Here is a 14187-nt window from a genome sequence, read left to right on the forward strand (position 1 = left end):
TGACAGTATCTCGTTTTCTTTGAGCATTATTTAGGTGAAGCCGAATCTGGTACGTCCAGCGGCTTACACGTTAGTCGCTAATACATCAATTTTAGCATGGTAGTGCCCAATACAGGCAGTATATGAACCATTCAAGCAAAATTTGGCCATACGTGTGGAAAATATATATGGAAGTTTCCAATTTTTTAATTTGATCATCTAAAAATTTTCATCTTAGAAACAAGCAATGGAAATATAGGCCTGATACTACTTATAACTACCTAGGAATCCTTCGTTCGATGACTAATAATTGCACCCCACATCTCCGCACAAAATGAGACTTTAAGATCAACTCCTTGGAGTATCAACTGCTCTTCGCATACGCGCAGCTCCTTGAACAGGCAATACACTGCAGTAAGTCATATTGAAGCTATTTTTGTGAGTATCAATCAACAATATCCCGTATTAAAGAAAAACCTGCTGCATGCTCTTGAGCGTGTCTCGCAGACTGCGATTCCGATTTACACAATCACTTATACTACCTCTTTCACACAGCCAGTCGCGCGCTCTAAGTTGCACTCGTCGCCAGAATGGACCCTCCAGAAATCATCGCATTGGGTGAGAAATACCCTGGGTTAAAGAAAGTCTTTGAAACAGGAGTCGAGGTAATTTCCAATCTTAGCATTATTTTAAAATTACCGTATGGTAAACATCGCTAAGCTTACGCTCATAGTCCGACGACGGGCGTGAAGACAAACTGCTCTCCTTCATCCTTTCGCACCCCGATCTTGACAATTTACGAGGCTCTCCCACAAAGATACTCTCAGTCATTGATGATTTCTCGGCCAATTATGAATTCCTTATCAGCATCGGTGGCCACAAGGCTGGGGTTTTATCCAACTTGATCGCCGAGGAAAAGCCCCAAACCGTCGTCGAGCTTGGTGGCTACTTGGGATACTCTGCTATTCTATTTGCGGATACCATGCGCCGCAGTAACCCATCTCAACAGATCCGTGTCTTTAGCCTTGAATTCAGCGCTGAGTTTTCTTCTATTGCTAGACAGTTGATTGAACTTGCAGGGCTCTCCGACATCGTCACCGTTGTCACTGGCACCGCAGAAGAATCTCTTGGCAAATTGCATGCGCAAGGCACCTTGACCAGTGTTGACTTTTTATTCTTGGACCATGTTGAGGATTTATATCCCGCTGACTTCAAAGTCTGCGAGGAGCTAGGTCTCTTGCACAAGGGTGCCGTTATTGCCGCAGACAACGTCGTGCGACCGGGTGCCCCTGAATATCGTAAACTGGTTAGAAGCCACCCAAGATTACAGAGTACTGGGGTGAGAGGTTTAATTCAACCTGGCGATCTCGAGGTAAGAGCTCGAACCTAAAGTGAATTTAACCACTAACTTTAGTAAAGGACGAAATCGAAATCAGCCGCGTCATAGCCTAAGTATAGGCCCAGAACTACGCTCCTGGAAGAGTGCAGCAAATACGGAGTAGACAGAATATCTATCTTGAGTCTAAGATATACCATAGTGGTTTATGTCTATATCATAATACAATACCTCTTCTACCACACTTACCTAGTAAACATAACTACAAAAGCCAAATCACAAAGGCTACGCCACAAGAGCAGCAGTGTCGTCTATCATTATCGAACATCTACATTTGACGCTTTCAACTGACCCTCGATGACTCCAGCTTGATTTCGGGTACCAGCCCCTTCATTTTCTCATTCTAGGACTTCATAACTCATTAATCTATTCTACTATAGAAGGAGGATGTTTTGTCTGGCCCCTGCCTAGATTAATACATGTGACTAGCTGTTGCACCGCATCTGCCATATTCCACGCATGTACTCGTTCCAGTCTTTTCAGTATAGGGACAATTCTGTGCTTGACGTATCTAATTAGCAGTCGTTGATCAACATCAATCAGCTTGCTATCAAACCCGTTGAATGCCACGGTGTTTTTCCAGTTAGGCTGCAACGCTTGTAGCATCTTGCCCAGCTTGATAGCCCCCCCTCACTTGGGCGAAAAGGAATTTGCGGCAACCCTCAAAAGAACAAATTCTGCCAATGAAATTGGCTCCGAGCCTGTACGTATTGGCCTTTGTTACAGCAGCTGTCTGTGCTTGGTGCCGTATACACGCAAATATCATGGAATCGCCAATATCCGATACCGTGGTGACCAACATGGCCCTTCCGAGTCGGAAACTGCGTCGTAATGTAGCAAGGTCAATACTTCCAGTGTCGCTTGCTGTTGCTCGTCGTTGTTTTCGTTCGAACTCTTCTTCCGAAGCAGTAACTTCATCGTCCCAATCGTTTCTCATTGCATTCCTAGTATCTATGATTATGGCTGTTTGCCCTATTAGTATGCCGTAGAAGGTTGACCGCGAAGTACGTGTACAGAAAATGTTCTTACCGCTATTTTTGGGCGTTTCTATGTTACAAAAGCCAACTAATCTTGGCGATGGGGAGGCAAATGACTGCAACGATGCGCATTCATCTATTTTTGGCAGTCCACCTCTTTGTGGTTGGAAAGAAGAGGCTTTTTCGTCGTAAGGTTCTGTATAGTCCGGTTGATGATGCCCTTGACTTTCTTCCCACTTGACCTCTGCACAGTTTGTCATATCGATATTTGGGTGCATATAGCTGCGTATACTAGCAGCATCATCGTTTTGACTACACTCCTTCTGCTTCTGGCTCTCCTCGTCACTGCTGCATGGGTTGCAGACGGGATCCGGCTGTCCCGAAACTGAATTCGCAAAGGGCTCATAGAGCGGCCCATTGGTAACACCAACTATTAAATCAGAAACTCCTTCCAAAAGCCTTGCATTATGTGCAAGGCATGGCGACGCAATGCCTAGTAAAGCGAGAGTTGTCGCCAAGAGGCCTGTTCGCGCGGCCCATGGACCCAATGCCGCGTTTGTAAGGTAACCCTTTTGATAACCGACATCCTTGAGACTTAGCCGGAGTACATGAGGATTCTCAACGCCCTTGAAATGCGAGCGTATAGAAGGGATGACTTGGAATAGAAAGTCATCACCAACTTCACCAATCAGATTCAAAATCCCGCGTATTACAGCATGCTTCAGCTGTTCGGTAAAGCTCGATCTAGCAGTCCAGGCAGCCTGTCCTGAAGGAGATGCTAGTGTTGACATGCCAAAGTTGACCAGCCCCGCAATTATAGTCATTAGGAACATCATGATGCTGAAGTGTGTCCAGTCAGGCTTTATACCAGACGTGTTTGGGTTATGCAGCCTCAGTCGTGATTGGACCATTAGATCCCGCATCCCTGTGTAGATCGTAAAGGCGATGTGTGTTGAAGCGTTACCCGCAGCGGTGTTGGTATAAAGTTCGCCGATACCTGCGGCGAAAGCTGTACTGGCCAAAATTGCTCGCGAACGGCGACTTGCCAGTGTCGCCGTCCTTGATTTCTCATCACGCCACATCCCAATTGCATGAGCTATGAGGGCTACGCCAGTACCAAAGAATGTGCCGATTATCGCTTTCAACCTGGGAGACGTTTTCATGTTGTGAAAACCAGCTTCTGTACTGTAGCTGATGAACTGTCGCAATATTGTTGGAATAAATACTGATATAAAGTTGCGTGCTGATATATTGACAATAGATATAAGGATTTGGCCATGAGTGCTTGTAAAATTTTCATTATGTGCAACCTGCGACATGAGCGTCATCGCCGTAGATGTAGTCTTCGACAGTATACCGGAAAAGCTAAAGCCAAGTGGAAGTATTAGTATGAGGAAGCTCAGTAGAGGCAAGCCTATGCTTTCCTACTTTTGGGAAATAAGAATACATGAGTGGAAAGGAAAAGAAGTTGTGGATAACACCTTCAGTACTACGGATCTGGGGTTTGAACTGGTAAAGTACACGATTTAGCCATCTCAACTCAGGTGCGTTATAATACGAGATAAGGATTCATATAGCGTAACATATACTGAGCATTTTTTTAGAATATGACCTTATCCGACAGCTAAGACAAGTTATTTGGAACGTAGTCTCACTGTACATAGCATTCTAAGCCCCTGTGATGCAGCGCCTACGCGTCTGGTAGGCCTTATGCGCATCCATAAGATGAAGCAGTCGGCTTGGATCTGGCTTGGTTGCCCTTTCTTGAGACCTAAGAGTGCATGATCATGTCCTCCCTTGATAGCATTCCATTGGGGGGGCATTTCTCCCATCTTGACTAATACATGTAGCCAACAGACGCGACACCACGTGAACCTGAATGTCACATTCGTGCCCCATACCACACTGAATCTCCCAGCGTTCCATACGTTGGCAATAGCTAATCGTCGTAGAAAGCACACGCTCAATGACCAGCTTGAGGTTATGAAGACACAATCACGCCTAGGCGACCAAGCCTTGCAGTAGCTATTAGCTTGGTAGCTACTAGTTAGTCTGCAGACAAATCACTATCATTCCCTTGCTACAAGGAAACGTACGAATGTTGGTTATTACCTATAGCAACTGGTCGATAGGCTTCTATCTTGGTAGCAGGTCTCGAAGGAGTAAGACCATGTGGAGAATATCAAGACACTGGTTGTCTCTTACCAAAAGTATATAACTTATTAGATGACGTGCATATAAAAAAGGAAGAAAAAGAATTTAGGTACTCCTAGCTGTTTTATTAATAAAAAATATTTCCCAGAGAGCAACGTAGTCTCATAGGATAGCTCTTTGTACCGTTTGCTGTAATTTTTTCCAACACCGATAGAGGAATACAATGCAACAAGAAGTATGAGAAGTTTTCAGAAGAGCTTGAGTTCTTTGTCTTTCTGCTCTGGTAGTAGAACGATGGCAAGAACAGGGATAATTAGCTCGTGTTTCTATGTTGTCAGCGAATTCCAAAACATTCCCATCTAGTACACTTACAGCTGCAGCGCTAGCAGATGCATTCCTAGCTTACGTAGATCCACGAAATCTTGGCAGAGACACCTTTAGAAGATCCCTTATGAAGATCCTGATGCTATCAGCTATCCCCAACTTATAACAGTATATTTATAGCTGCATCGCTTATTTTTCATCCTGATACGAGGGTTATTGTCACCTGTTTGAAGCCAATTGCTAGACTGCTGCTTAGTATCTGTACCCTATCAGCGAATACCTCGGTTTCACGGGTGTGTTCAAAGTTATAGCACTATAAAATGTACAATAAAAGTACGATTTTAAAGTTCGCTATTGAACTTGGAATTCAAGGAAGAGCTAATATCAATTACGCTCCGGGGGGAGCCCATGCGTTTTATTAGGACGGATATCTAAGGATCATCAAGAACCTCCAAGTCTACTGCCAGTATCAGTTTGCGGGGCGAATATTTGTGGCTGAAATCCAATTCAGAGGACAAAATAGAAATGTAGGTATATCAATTGAGGGAATGATTTATATTGATAGCAGAGCTGCGGCGATAAACCCACGGCTATTGGTGGATATTTACCGATCTCGAGGTCACCCAAAACATTGACATGAGCAACTTTTCAATACCCTGCTCAACGTCAGCTAGGCTTTCCCTGTAAATCCCCTGTGAATTATCTCCGCAAAAACCCGTCAAAACGAAACAAGCCGTGGGGCGAGCGGGTTTTTCCCGCTCAGAAGCGGCCGCTCCAGCTCCAGAGTTCAGCGTTGTGGGGCGTCTGCTGTTCTCAAAGGCTTGCCTCTTCGCAATTATCAATTGAGGGAAGTCATTCTCACCTTGTACAAAACGTGCTATTCGCATACAGACACGAACGAACAGAAAACAACAGAGAAGACCTGTGAATCACCAGAGCCAATTCGTTCGATTTCGACTTGCCATTGGGCCATTTCCGCTGTCTAATCCGCTGCTCATGTTTCAAGTGCTGTGAGTGGACCGATCTTCCGCGTATCCCGATCTGTCGGGCTGCTGAGCGGCCGCTCGTGCATTCGCAGATTATGGCCATCAACTACAATGGCCGTGTTACTGACCAGCGCCATGAATTGGGAGCGGCTCTAGGTTCGATTCATCTGAAATGAGCGAGGTTTCGCCTCCATCCAGGCAAAAGGCTGTACGAGCCTGCGCCGCTTGCCAAAAGTACAAGAGACGCTGCGACAAGGCCTTGCCGGGCTGTTCTTTATGCACCAGGTATTTTACTATCCACCATGGCTTTTACTATTCACATTTTCCGCTTTGTTGCCGTTGAGCGGCCGCTCTTCAGACTGTCCGCCCAGGCCGGATTCTTCCTCTATTTCCTATCTTGTAGATTGTCTACTCTCTCTTATTGGCTAACCGCTCCTTTCTAGACTGCGCCGGTATTGCGATTATACCAATCGGCAAACGGAGAATGAGCTCAAAACTCGCATTCAGGAGCTCGAGTCGCTCGTCACTAATCACGTCACAAAAGTCTCTCCTCAGGCTCTATCCACGCCGGCATCTTCGAGCCAAGGGACTGGCAGCTTGCCGACGTCGCAAACAGCGACTTCTTTCTATCCAGCTTCCCTACGCTTCCAGAAGCTTTTTCTAGATTCAGATATCAAGACCCGTCCAGATGCTCCTCCACCGCCATCCAGCGACATGATCCCTGCTGCCGCTCTCTCCTATCTGAGTGATCAAGCACAGAGCGCCACCGTCATGTCACAGTACTTTGAAACCGTCCACAAGTGGATGCCCATTATCAGTCGAGTCCGCTTAACCTCTTTGGCCGACGTAGAGCTTAATAGCCGCCCCAGAGCTGATTTCGCGCTGTTACTCCTGACTATGAAACTCATCCAACAGGTGCCGGGAAGCTCGTCCGACGCGGTCAGAGATCCTTTGTACTTATGCACTAAAGAATTTGCAGCTTCTTTAGATATTGCAGGCGTATATACACTACTCAAACTTCAGGCTCAGCTACTTATTGCCGTTTATGAGATGGGCCACGGTATTTTCCCGGCTGCCTATGTTTCTGTGGGGTGTTGCGTTACCCAAGCCATGACCCTCGGCATCCATAATCGAGAAGCACCTCAGATCTTAGAACAACCACGCACTTGGGTAGACTGGGAAGAAAGACAACGAATCTGGTGGTTTATTGTAATCCTCGAACGGTATGTCCCTCCTCGACTAAGTGCTCTGTCACGCAAGTATCGCAGATCTAACCACAAACAGATATGTCAACTCTGTAGGAGACAACAGACCTCTTTTATCTGCCGATCCGCAGACTACATCTCACCTACCTGTAGATGATGACGCTTGGGACTCCGGCGTAAGTTGAAACTCCTCCTAGGACGTAGCAGATGCACAGAACTGATGTCATACGTAGCATGCAATGTATCCTGAACGGCTTATTCTATCCTCATCGAAACATCTCTCTGCAAGTCCATTCGCCCGTCTTGCTCAAGCATCCCATCTACAAGGAGAAGTCATCAAACACTGCAACGACGAGACGCAGAGTCTAGCGCATGTGAAGAATAGCGTTGAAATGCTTAGCCAAGTATTATTGAGCTTCTTAGAAGTCATCAGCAAGGACAGAGCTAGCATGATGCATTTCTATAGCTCTGTGGGTGTTTGTTTAAGGTGGGTGCATTTTCTTATCTGTTTCTTACATGAGCGGCAAAGCTAATACAAAGGCTTACTTTCTAGCGCATTGATGAAGCTTTGCGACTACCATTCCTGCGACTCATTTGCTATTTATAACGACAGATCCCTAGATGTATCAGAATTAGCCCTCGCTCGCGAGATAGCACTAACGTGCCAGAGCATAATGAAGGACTGCATTGTCAAGGCAATGTCGTTTCTAAATGTCCTCAGGGAGATGATACAAGAGGCAGACCTCGCCAGCTTGTCGCCTTGGTTCTTGGATAGTTTGTATCAATGTCTTGCTAATATTGTATACCTGATGGCTACATCTCCCGCTGTGGAAGCGTCAAGATTTTCTTCTCAGGCATCCCTCTGTCTCGACCTTTTACAAACGGCGAATCAAAGATGGAACGTGGCAGGTAAGTCCAAATCAGACTTGATTATTTACTAGCGAAATGACATATTAAGATAGAGATCACAGGAGCATACCTTGAAACGATCGATCTAATAGAAAAGGAGTTAAAATCAGGCAGATATTAGTATTAGCCGTACGGGGGATGCTTCCTATGGATATACTATCAGTGCAAGATGGTATACAGTCCAAAATCTAATGGCAAAAATCTAGCCGTGTAAAAACTATATGATAACTTATCATGCTTCAGACGTATTACCTATCTAGTTACCCGACGCAGATAAGCCTGATATATTCCCCATAGCTACTTTTAACGTACTAGCCTTCAACAATTCTCTTTCTACTGTCCATTCCTACGCCCGAAATAGAAGACTAATATTGGTAGATCTACTTTAGGGTAGTATTAGGATATTAAAAGAGACCAATCAGGATCATATAAAAGATAGCTCTACTTTGAGTCGCTTATAGCAAAGCAACAGCAGTCATCCCATAGAGCGGCCGCCTGTAATTATAATGATAATTGAATAGAAGTCGAGTACAACTTTAACATATTTCTACATTCACTGCATATCCTGGCCTATCATTGGCTTATCTTGGGCTCTCCCGAGCTTGGCAGCCTTCTGGCCCCTCTTGGGAGCCTTGGGCAAAGGCGCATAAATGATTGGCTGTATTTTTGGGTATGAATGCACACTCGCGGAACCTAAAGAGGGGGCGATGTTTCACTCGGTCAACCCGAGCACGATAGAAAATTCTTTCCATGCCAGCCAAACTCCATCAAAATATGCACTCTAGTAGCCACTGCTTTCAACATGGCTTCTGTACAAAGCGAAAAACCAAATCCCACTGCAGCTTTTCGTCAGCCTTCATCAAATATAGGCAAGACATTCCGTGTACGCGGTGTACCCCGCAGCTGGAGTGAAGATGACTTGCAGTCTTTCTTGGAGGATAAGGCCTGTTCTGAACCAAATATTGGGTCATTGGCCAACGAGGTTCACGGGCGCACGAAAACAGCAACGCTGACTTTTCAACATAATTCCTCTCAGCTGCAAGAGATCTTGACTGTGAAAAAGCTGAAAATACCTCTACACTTGTTGTCTAAGAAACCCACTAGAGCAGCGAACCTGGTATTTGACTACGATTTTAGTGGCATCACGACATTATATGCTCCGCCCCCACAAGATCATCGTGTTGAGTGAGTACTATACATAATCTACGTTTCCCTCTTATATTCATGTTTTCTAGTCTCCTTGCAATTTCTGGCCTCGGAGGACACGCGTTCGGATCGTTCAAAGAGCGAAGTGGAGAGCACATGTGGCTCCGAGATGCCCTCCCATATGATATAACTGGAGAAGATGGCGATAAACCTGGTGTACCCATCTCGCGCATCATGATACACGGCTATGAGTCTAGTCTTCAAGATTGTGACAGTTTCCAGAATCTGGAAGATATTGGGACCTCGTTCCATTCATCTCTTCGAAGTATGGCGATTGCCGGTTCATTCCGACCAATCATACTCGTTGCTCATAGCCTAGGTGGGCTCATTGTCAAAGAAGTATGCACGCTTTCCACATTAGGTTGGAGACTTTACTCACATATGGCAGACTCTCATATCACTCTCCAACTCAGACGATGAGGAAGACCAAAAGTTGTTACGAGCAGTGTACGGAATCGCCTTTTTTGGTGTCCCACACGACGGAATGGATATCCAGTCCCTTATATCCATTGTTGGCAACGGGCCAAACCGCTTTTTACTAGAGTCCATCGGGAATCACGGCTCACAGATCCTCAGTATCTACCAGCGCGAATTTCCAAAAACACTAGGAGGCCAAGGAGAGTCCAAGGTTATTTGTTTCTACGAAACGCTCAAATCCCCAACTGCTAAGAAGGTATAATAATATTGAAACTATTGCAACAAGATTGCGCTGATACCTAAAAAGGACGAAACAGACAAATGGAAAATGACAGGGCCAGTCGCCGTCTTAGTATCAAAGTCGTCTGCCACGCATTGTCGCCCGTGGGAGAATGGGCAACAATATATCTGCGCTATCAACCGAACTCACTCGGAAATGGTCAAGTTCAGCTCAGAAGACAGCGAGTATGAAAAAGTTCTCGGGCGACTACAAAGCCTTGTCCGGGAGGCAGGAAAGGTGCAAGAGGCACGAGAAGCACTCGTGGCACAAAAGCGTATGTAATCGAATCTAGTACCCAGTTAACTACTTAGGCTAAGTAGAAATGGTATTGAAACCTTGCAGGCGTATTGCAGGCGACTCTGTCACAACAAACACTGTATTGCTTGAAATCGCTAGCCTTTGATGGCATGACGAGCCGCTCTTTTGAAATTGAATCTGCCGTCTCAGGCACATGCGAGTGGTTACTTCAACACGAGGCATTTGAAAAATGGACAGAACTTAATCAAGAGCTTCTTTGGATCAAAGGGAAACCAGGCTCGGGAAAGTCTACGCTTCTCAATTATGCCTTGACCAAACAGAAAAATTTGATGAAATCCAGAGACAATGATCTCATCCTCTCCTTCTTCTTCCACGGCCGCGGCGGAGATCTTCAGAAAACACCACTTGGCTTCTTCCGATCGCTTCTTCATCAGATTCTTGAGCAGATGCCTGATTGCCTGTCAGACCTTGTCGATACTTTTAAAAGCAATTGTGAGAAGATAGGCGAGTACAGTAAAAAGTGGCAATGGCATCCAAAAGAACTATGGCTCGTCTTCGAGTCGTCTCTTCCGAAAGTTCTAGAAACTCGTCCAGTTTGGCTGTTCGTCGATGCATTGGACGAATGTGGTGAGGCCAATGCAAGAGACCTTGTCCAAAAGTTCGAGCTCTTATTCAAGAGATCAATCAGCCTATCTGCTTGCACCAATCAACTTCGCATCTGCTTCAGCTGCCGTCATTACCCAATACTGAGTTCTCCTGGCCTGGCCGAGGTATGCCTTGAGAAAGAAAACCGAGCCGACATTCACACTTATGTGCAGTCTGAAATATCTTCTTTCAGAGAACCAATTCCAGATACTGTTCTTGATTCAATCATTGAACGTGCCTCTGGTGTTTTTTTATGGGCACAGCTAGTGATGAATCGAGTCCAAAAACTTTTATTAGACGGTGCTGGTCCAAACGAGATCAAAGCGGCAGTGGATTCTATTCCCAAAGACCTCGAATCACTATATCATGAGCTCATACGAGGCATGAGACCAGCTTCTATAAAGCTAATCCAGTGGATTTACTTCGCCAGTCGGCCTTTATCAATAGAAGAGCTACGGTGGGCTATGGCTATAGATGCTGGCTATCCATCGCTACAAGCATGCCAGAGCGCAGTGGACTATGTACCCGATGATAAACGCATGAGGCAACGAATCTTGAGTCTCAGTCAAGGCCTTGCTGAGATAACATCGGGGTCTGATACACCTATTGTCCAATTCATACACCAGTCCGTTAAAGATTTCTTTATTGACAAGGGCTTGTTAGCCTTACCTGGCAATTTTGTGTCTATCGATGCGGCAATTGGAATGTCACACTTATATTTATTCCAGACCTGCATACGCTACTTGGCGATGAAAGAAGTTGAAAAACTAGCCATTAGTACAAACAATCCTGACCAAATGGTTACCGAGTTTCCTTTTTTGAATTATGCCACTACTTCATGGGTGTCGCACATGAAGCAAAGCGATGACCATAAAATTCCTGCCGATCAATTTTTACAATTGCTTGCTTGGCCATCAAATGATCTAGTAGCACTATGGACAAAAATTTACAAAAAATTGAGCCAACATCCAAAAGACTGCCCATCAGGAAATACCACTCTTGTACATATTGTAGCAAGGTATGGTATTCAGGGAGTCATGAATGTTATCCTGCAAAGGCTCGACCAGGTTACATTAGAAGCAGATTCGAAAGATGGCAATGGCCAAACACCTTTGCCATTAGCTGCACAAGAAGGACACAAGGCTACAGTCGAGCTATTGCCTGCTACAGGACAAGTTGAGATTGATTCAAAAGATGAATTCAACCAGACGCCGCTATTATGGGCGGCGCGAAAGGGGCATGAATCCATAGTTAAGTCATTGCTTGCTACAGGCCAGGTTGAGATTGATTTAAAAGATGCTGAATACGGCCGGACGCCACTGTCATGGGCCGCGGAAGAGGGTCATGAGGCAGTAGTTAAGATGTTGCTTGCGACAGGCCAAGCTGACATTAATTCCAAGGATGTGTATGGTCGGACCTCGCTATCATTCGCTGCGGAATGGGGGTATGAGGCAGTAGTTAAGCTGCTGCTTGCGACAGGCCAAGCTGACATTAATTCCAAGGATGTGTATGATCGGATGCCGCTGTTATGGGCTGCGTTCGATGGTCATGAGGCAGTAGTCAAGTTATTACTTGCTACAGGCCAAGCTGACATCAATCACAAGGAACGTGATGGCCAGACGCCGCTGACAGTGGCTGCGGCAAGGAGGCGGATGGCTGTAGTCAATCTACTACAGGATTATGCCCAATCTCATTCATAGTCAGTCTCTTCCATCCTTCATTGTCGGGAGACACAGCGTATGATAAAGGCACTAAAGGTCAAAGGCGACCAAGCAAAGGTGATGGTGACCAAAATGTGATGATGGTGAGGAACAATACTGGAGAAGAGTTGAGGTGGAGAGGAAACAACTAGGCGCGCAGCTGTGGTGGTGTCACTTAACAGGTCGTTCATCCATATCACCAATAAAATCTAACCATTCATCTTCACCATCGTCATTGACTACCTCTTATCATTGCTCATATCAAATCATTTGGCTGCGAAGTGCAAGATAATCCACTGTTGTCGGAAAATGCAAAGTTTTGAAGGAGGAACCTATATTAGGTCTTCGCAATTAGTGTACAGAAACAAGACTAATAAAAAACCCATTGCGCCGTCCTGTACAACAGAAACAAACAATGGCAAGCTAGATAGCAGTGCCACAGTTTTGATCTTGTTCTCGTTCAGCAACGCCGAATTCGAACACAGAGGCGTCGCACTGAGCTCTATCACGAATGACTAAAAACTGCTTCATGCTCGACAAAATCCCCAAAACAAAAGTATACTACGTCAGTGTCTTTGGGGGAAAAAAGTGTGTTGCTCGCTAATATTATGATTCAAGAAGCTTGAGTAGCACATATCAATTTTGCTACAGTTTACAAAAAAAAATGCATCCTTTATCCCCAGGCGTGCTGAGGGAATTCGCTTCCTGAAGCAAGATTTGTGCCTATTCAAAGAGGATACCTGCAATTGGCCGAACAATTGGTGATATAGCCAAAATAACAACAGGAAATACGACATAAATCAGCTAGCCTTGGAATCCAGTAAGTAGTGAATTGCCCCATTAAAGTCATTCTGTCGGTCACGCTCCAGTAATCGCTACTAATAGGTGCTAATAAGCAATTTCATCCATCTCAATCGTGGGTCAAAGCAACATTGTGCTAGTCAGGGGTGAACTAAAAATAAATAACTCTAGTCAGTCACAAGAAACAGCCGGAACGGAAAGCTCGCGCTATTAGCATCGTCTAAACCGAATTCAACAGGCCTCGGAGTGGCGAGAGAAAGACGAACAAATCTCTTTTAGCGTGCGTCCATTGTAGTTGTCAGACTCATGAGTTATTAATCACGATGAGAGTAAGCATGAATTCCTACTTTGTGTTTCGCTGTAACTTGCTATGCGAGCACGAAATGGACAAGCATCATGCTTCACAGACTTTTGGTGCAAGATTCACCCACTTCACTTATTAACAATCTACATATCCGGAGATAAAACTGCTTGAAAAATCTCAGTCGAATCTCTTTCTCACTTAAGCTAACCCGTAGATGTTAGAACAGGTAATCTAATTCATAAGTCGGTGCGCGGCTGATAAAGGTAAAAAAACACCATTCTAAAAAAAGAATAAGAGGAAAAATCCAATACGCCGAAACCCGCTCTGATTGGCCAATTGCGCGGCGACAGGATAATTAGAACGGCTTTTTACCCGAAGAGTTTTGCCATGAGAGGCCCTGTCTCCTTGGCGGCTCAGGAACTCCCCACTCCTATTTACCAAGTGGTCGGAACGACAGAGACTCAGAGAAAAACACTAGGCATTGAATCCACGAGTAAAAGAAAAATTTGAAGAAAAAGATGTCACTGAATAAACATGGTTCGCAGCAAAGGTTGTATGTACACGTAATGGCTCAAAATAGCAAAACCCGCCCAAACTCCATACCCGAGACGCAATTGGCAGAAAAACGCCATGCAACTATGAAAAC

The 14187-nt window shown here is 45.1% G+C and overlaps 4 protein-coding genes across 5 annotated transcripts; 3 read left to right on the forward strand and 1 right to left on the reverse strand.

The window, feature by feature from the left end:
- The first annotated feature begins 342 nt into the window (after positions 1-342).
- TrAtP1_011887 (uncharacterized protein) lies at positions 343-1557 on the forward strand. Its single transcript, XM_014084917.2, has 4 exons — positions 343-417; positions 535-644; positions 713-1351; positions 1399-1557. Exons 2-4 carry the CDS (start codon positions 570-572, stop codon positions 1429-1431), a joined length of 747 nt encoding a protein of 248 aa, XP_013940392.2. The 5' UTR covers positions 343-417; positions 535-569; the 3' UTR covers positions 1432-1557.
- A 401-nt stretch (positions 1558-1958) lies between these two features.
- Positions 1959-3515, reverse strand: TrAtP1_011888 (uncharacterized protein; the record flags this gene model as incomplete). The annotated part of the gene is made up of 2 exons (XM_066115295.1): positions 1959-2338; positions 2405-3515. The coding sequence occupies 2 exons, from the start codon at positions 3513-3515 to the stop codon at positions 1959-1961; spliced, it is 1491 nt and encodes a 496-aa protein (XP_065971393.1).
- Positions 3516-5682: 2167 nt separating this feature from the next.
- TrAtP1_011889 (uncharacterized protein) lies at positions 5683-8277 on the forward strand. 2 transcript variants are annotated; one of them, XM_066115296.1, is made up of 7 exons: positions 5683-5840; positions 5973-6101; positions 6260-7039; positions 7101-7197; positions 7255-7508; positions 7575-7930; positions 7993-8277. In XM_066115296.1, the coding sequence occupies exons 1-7, from the start codon at positions 5827-5829 to the stop codon at positions 8049-8051; spliced, it is 1689 nt and encodes a 562-aa protein (XP_065971394.1). In that variant the 5' UTR covers positions 5683-5826; the 3' UTR covers positions 8052-8277. The 2 variants fall into 2 exon arrangements, with proteins under 2 accessions (XP_065971394.1, XP_065971395.1); XM_066115297.1 differs by having other exon boundaries at positions 5683-6101.
- A 385-nt stretch (positions 8278-8662) lies between these two features.
- TrAtP1_011890 (uncharacterized protein) lies at positions 8663-10178 on the forward strand. Its single transcript, XM_066115298.1, has 4 exons — positions 8663-9115; positions 9166-9475; positions 9525-9809; positions 9861-10178. The coding sequence occupies exons 1-4, from the start codon at positions 8733-8735 to the stop codon at positions 10113-10115; spliced, it is 1233 nt and encodes a 410-aa protein (XP_065971396.1). The 5' UTR covers positions 8663-8732; the 3' UTR covers positions 10116-10178.
- Positions 10179-14187: the final 4009 nt, after the last annotated feature.

The sequence above is a fragment of the Trichoderma atroviride genome, chromosome 6, assembly GCF_020647795.1.
Source record: "Trichoderma atroviride chromosome 6, complete sequence".
NCBI lineage: Eukaryota > Fungi > Ascomycota > Sordariomycetes > Hypocreales > Hypocreaceae > Trichoderma > Trichoderma atroviride.